Source organism: Cyprinodon variegatus, unplaced genomic scaffold (genome assembly GCF_000732505.1).
Source record: "Cyprinodon variegatus isolate N-32 unplaced genomic scaffold, C_variegatus-1.0 Scaffold931, whole genome shotgun sequence".
In the NCBI taxonomy this organism is placed as follows: domain Eukaryota; kingdom Metazoa; phylum Chordata; class Actinopteri; order Cyprinodontiformes; family Cyprinodontidae; genus Cyprinodon; species Cyprinodon variegatus.
In genome coordinates, this window is record NW_015151384.1 from 216,275 (window position 1) to 222,173 (window position 5,899).

The window sequence follows — 5,899 nt, forward strand, 5'->3', positions numbered from 1 at the left end:
TTTCAGAAGTTTGAATTCTGAATATAACAGAACTTTTCCTTTAGAGCTACATATTGTTCGTATACGTCTGGGTGGGAACTGAACAAAGTTACAAATTTGTTTCTGTAAATTCAACTGTTCCACCATCTAAAAAAAAATAGTTTATTCATGTTATACCACTGTTACCAACTGTGCTGTTTGTTAAGGTTCAAATATGACTTTTCAAATTTTACCTCTAATTTGGCTAAATAAACCAAAACATGCTCTGCTATAAATAATAATATATTTATTTCATTTGTTTGGAGATAAAAGAGGAAAAACAAAATGTATCTTAAAGTTTTTCTCCCATTTTATGAGATGCTGTGGAAGAGAACTCATTTATTTTAAGGGAGACATTCAGATGGAAAGAGGAAGCAATCAAACAGCCAATAAGCTTCTTAAACACCTTTTAGTTTTAAAACTTCTTCAGGGAGCTTATTTCTTCCTGCAGGCTTTCATCCAGCTGACATGTCAAACAACAGAAATAAAAACAGATTTAAGCATAAAAAGGTCCCACTACTTTTGGTCACTTATAAAAAAAAAAAAGACAACCTTCCATACAGGGTGCCATATAATAAGGCTTAGCAAATATAGATCACAGATATTTGAAAAACAGAAGAAAAAAAATTGCTGGCATCCAAATATTACTCTCTTGTTGTTGGAACGTTTTGTATCCAATTGAAGGTAGCGTTGCTCCAGTGGGGAGACTAAAGTGGTGACAGCAGCTCTTTCTAGTTCCGCTTCCTCACCACCAGGTTCTTCAACATGTCAAATGAGTTCCCATCAGGCTCCACAGAGATGACGCCTTCCTCTTTATTGTACACCTGCAGGAAGCCGTTATCATCGAGGCCTACCACCTGAGCTTCTGGTCCCTCCTCGCTCCACAGACGTACCAGAGTCCCACTGCGGACAGAGCACAGGTGGGTTCAGTCAGGGGTGTTTCATCGGGTTCAATGAACTAGCTCCTCCAATTTAGCTCTAAGTATTTTAAATATTAGGAAAAATAAATACTACTGTTTTAAATAACATTTCAAAGGAAAAGAGAAATCAAACAATGGCCAGTTTCTCAATTCATAACAACGTAAGTACGGACTCCTGTCCTCACCAAGTCCATTCTAGACAAGAACACAGGAAAGTGTGGACTATGTGAGTACGGGAGCACGCAGATTAAATCTGGGTCAATTGGAACAGAAGCGTACTGATGACATCACCACATTCAAAGCTAGTCTGGAGCTACTTTCACCTCATGTTATTAATAGTCTCTAGATAATAATAAATTGCTGCAGATGGGCCAACGTCAGCCCCGGCTGCTGCGGACGGGCCAACGTTATCTCTAGCTGCTGCAGACGGGCCAACGTTATCTCTAGCTGCTGCAGACGGGCCAACATCAGCCACGGCTGCTGTAGGCTGTTAATGTTAGTTAGCCGTTACCATATTAAACATTTCTGGTAAGAGTGAAAACAGGAAGCCACAAGGATACAAACCATTTTATGATGGTTTTTCTTCACCAATCAACTGAAATTGTTTAAACCTGCTATAAAACAATGTGTGTTAATATACCTGGAGAAACTGGCAATCACCTGGGATGGTCCATGTTACAACTAGTTTAAGAGCTGCTTTAATACATGGTCAGAAAAATTAAGAAAAAAAAAATGAGTGAAGTTTGCACCACCAACCTGTGAAGCCATCTTTTATAGTAGGTGGGCAGAACAGCATCTGGTCCTTTGTGCTGAAAACTGTGGATGAGATCTTCCAGACAGTTCAGAGTGAGAGCGATGAGCTGGGAGCAGCTGAGAGGCTCCAGACTGCAGTGGTTCTGCCTGTTGTACTGATGGATCAGGTCATTAATGCACACTGTTGGGTTGCTGTTCGTCACATTAAAGCCACATCCTGTATTCAAAATATTGGAAAGATCAAAACACACATATATACACATTCACATATACATACAGTAAGTATTAGAACACCTTGCTATTTTCCAAATTCTCCCACTTAGAAATCATGGAGGGGTCTGAAATTGTCATCGTAGGTGCATGTCCACTATGAGAGACATGATCTAAAAAGATCCGAGAAAAAGAGTTTGAACTCCATCCAAAGATTCTCTGTTAGGTTTAGGAGACCAGCTAGGCCACACCAGAACCTTCATATACTTCTTCAAGAGCCACTCCTTGGTCATCATGACTGGCGAGATGACTAATTTCTGGAATGAACGCGATATTTTTTTAATGCATTAACGCAGTCCCGCCCTGTTTTACCCACAATTCAATTGTCCGACTTGAGCGAGATGGAGGAAGAACCCGTTGGCCTGTTGGATGGACAGTTTGAGTATAAAAAAACAAAAACGGGACAATAAATAAACATGTTGTGGTTTGCTCAGAGTGCAAGGAGGACTTTTTGTTTCACCGATGCACCTCAAGCCTTAAATATCATCTTAATGCCAATCATTCCTTTGTTGGGGCTTCGACTTCAGGTGTTACGACTGGCATGGTTGGTAACCGAAGAGTGGGTCACTTGGTTAATCGGTTACCATTTGCATGTTTCCAAGCAAAACAAGGCTCTGTCTAAATAAGACTCATACTCACTACGGATCCAGACATTTGATTTGAGAAAGCTTCCTGGAGAGGTAGCAAAATGTCTTAAAATCTTGGAAACCAAGTCCAGTGGATATTTTTTGAACTTTTACGGAATGACTATGACCTGAATGAGAATCTTTATCAGCATGTTCCCCTTTAAGTTTTTCTTTTTTAATAAATTTGCAAAAATATCTACATTGAATTTTTTTCTGTCAACATGGTGTGCTGAGTGCACATTAATGATAAATAAAATAAACTTTATTGATTTTAGCAAATGGCTGCAATGAAACAGTAAAACATTTTAAAGGGGTTTGAATACTTTCCAGGCCCACTGTATAACAGTGTGAAATCTGCATTCAATCATGCTTGTTTATTTTATTTACCTATTTACCTATAAGCAGATGAAAAGTTGATCCTACGACGGTGGATGTGACCAAAACCCCCCCGAGCTTCATCAGGTTACTGTAGTAGATGTCGTTGGGCCATTTTACTCTCAGGTTGATGTCCTGTTGAACAATGAAAAATTCAACACACTGAGACAAGAAAACAGTTATTTTATTTCAATAATCACGTGTTTAACGCAAAAAAACTTCAACAGATCAGTAAAAAAAAAAAAAACAATTGAATAATGATATGAATGTAGTTCTTTTATAAAAAAAAATGTTTTTTTTTCTCCACCTGTTCTAAATCTTCATAGCACTTTGTTTTAACTCCTTCTTCTTAACCCGGACATACACTGTGGGATATTTTTAATCGCTGCACGCAGCTACAGCTCAAACTGTACAACAAAACCGCAGGGTTTAGAAGTTCCCAGCTCACGATGCATGTTCTCACGCTGTGTGACCCGATGCTCTGATGCGATCTACCTGCTTACACTATATGTCCAAAAACCACACATCAGACTCAGCGCCGAGAGATGGCACTGGTCGGACTCGTCAATCTGGAAGAAGAAACACAACTCCGTTGTTTGCACGTTCGCAGTGCTCAAGGTTCTGGTAACTCGGCTCGTACCTCTGCTTCAGCTGCAGGATTTTCCCCCAAACACCTCACAATGGCCGACTGAATTTCAAACATGTTTGATTTTTCTCCTGATCTTATGATTCCTGATTGGGAGGTGGTTGTGAGAGGCTGATCGGCACTCGTTACCCCCCTGTATACTACACGACGCACGATCAGGCTGAAACTCGGCCCGATGGAAAAAATGTTTGCACGACTGGAGATTGGGCCCAAAAAGGGCAAAAAAATCCTACAGTAGATTAACCCGGCCGGGTTAATGGGCTTCATAAAGAGAACAGATGTGATTCATTACAGTCTGTTTGTACAATACAATACACTCATGGAAAGGTAGAGGAAGACTTTCCATCTGAAGCTTAATCATTTATCTTTAAGGAATACAGATACTTAAAACTGTATGAAACAAGAACCTAGTTTCTGTTGATAATCTTTATGATGGCAGAGAATGTCCCTTGTGGATACTGACTTTTAACCTTTTAAATATATTTAAGGTGCGACTAATGCTCACACCTCGCTATGAGTCATATTACTCATCTACGAATAGATTATTTCCTTCAGCTCGTCATGTTTTTTTAGACATCTGACAACTGAAATTCATGCTGTGCAGCAACGCTTTAATGTCCCCCTTAGAGCTGTTGGGCAGAGGAAAGGTAGAAAGGCTTATACCTGATATCCAGGAAGTGTGCAAACGGCTTCCACAACAGCTAAAGCAGCCAGATGTTGCAGGAAAGGAATCCTTTGACCGAGCCTGGAGTCCAGCTCAACTCGGACCCCAACAGTGAACATGGCACAGCCCAGTGGGCTGAGCCAGGCATTTCTGCCTCGGCCTGAACAAAGAAGGAAGAGATTGGTTTTAAAACACTTTTGGTGAAGTTTGGTTTTGCAGATGCAGAATTTTGTGAAGCTCTAACCTTTTCCCTGTGTTTGCTGAGAAGCAACTGATATCATACCAACATCCTTTGGCAAGTGGAGCAGCAGCCTGTGAGGAATTAAGGGAGAGGAAGATGTTAAAAAAACAGTTATGGAGACGTATTATTGCATAACATCTTTAGTTAAGGATTTGCCTTTCTGCTGCCTTGCATGCTAAGAAATGTTTTTGGTGGATGGTAAATATAATCCATGCAAATGATTTACCATGACATATTAAGTACCAAATCAGCTAGATTGTCATGGGTTAACCCTACCTTTTTGTTAACAGCAAATATGAAACAGAAATATCGGGGGAAAAAAAGGCAAAATGGTCATTGCAAGTGTGATTGTGCCATGAAGTAACTGCTCCGCTTAACCATTACAAACAAGAGAACGATGTGACCTGGATGTCCCGATCAGACACTCCATATCGATATCGGCTGCTGACACATCCTTTGTTAGAAAATGGGAAATGATCCGAGTTCATCACAGGATATGAACATACAGTTTGCAAGTAAGCTTTCAGCGTCATCAAGCTTTGCAGCTACTGTAAATCAAGGTGCATCGCCATGCAAAGATGTCTGATGTGTTGCAATACTTCTTTACTTTGAAAACAACTTTGGATCAGACAACAACTTGTAATATCTGTAAACTGGACTTTCTTGTGCCATCGCATGAGCTGATATCACTAAATAGATTTTTCACCTAAAAAGGATTCTAAGGGGAGGGCAGAGGTGTTTGCTTTGAAAATATAGGTATTTGATCGTATTGGTGTCTGAACGATATAGGATCAGTATGGGATTGGTATCTGGTCGGTGTGGGATCAATATCTGGAAGGTGTGGGATCTGTGTCTGGTCGGTTTGGATCGGTGTCTGGTCGGTTTGGATCGGTGTCCAGTCGGTGTGGGATCGGTGTCTGATCGGTGTGGGATCTATATCTGGTTGGTGTGGGATTGGTGTCTTGTTGGTGTGGGATCGGTGTCTGGTTAGTGTGGGATCAGTATCTGGTCGGTGTGGGATCGGTGTCTGGTTAGTGTGGGATCAGTATCTGGTCGGTGTGGGATCGGTGTCTGATCGGTACGGGATTGGTTTGTGATCGTATCAGCAAAACTAATCATTTAGACAATTGGATCGGCCAGGGAACCAAAATATTGGGATCAGGACATCCTTTGTGACCTGGAAATTTACAAAGCAAACTCTTTGGGCTCCGATGATGATTAAGTTGGTTGATGGTAAATCAGTTTAAAACTAGTTCTAGTTAAGTACTGATTCTCAGTCTAATGAACAGTAGCTTGGTTATAGTTCATGCAGTGTTATGGTTCTTCCTTTTGTCTTTTAAGACAAAAGGAATCTGGCTTCAAAAGGTAAAAACCAGTTTTCCTTCA

General features: G+C 40.5%; 1 protein-coding gene across 2 annotated transcripts in view; it reads right to left on the minus strand.

Annotated features, from left to right (window-relative positions):
- Positions 1–14: 14 nt before the first annotated feature.
- hlcs (holocarboxylase synthetase (biotin-(proprionyl-CoA-carboxylase (ATP-hydrolysing)) ligase)) overlaps positions 15–5,899 on the minus strand; it is a 39,665-nt gene continuing 33,780 nt past the window's right edge. For both annotated transcript variants that reach the window (XM_015398371.1, XM_015398370.1), the window contains exons 7-11: positions 4,517–4,584; positions 4,272–4,432; positions 2,983–3,097; positions 1,695–1,908; positions 15–921 (exon numbers count right to left, since the gene is read on the minus strand). In XM_015398371.1, coding sequence (XP_015253857.1) covers positions 750–921; positions 1,695–1,908; positions 2,983–3,097; positions 4,272–4,432; positions 4,517–4,584 — 730 coding nt within the window. In that variant the 3' untranslated portion in view covers positions 15–749. The remainder of the gene's footprint in view (positions 922–1,694; positions 1,909–2,982; positions 3,098–4,271; positions 4,433–4,516; positions 4,585–5,899) is intronic.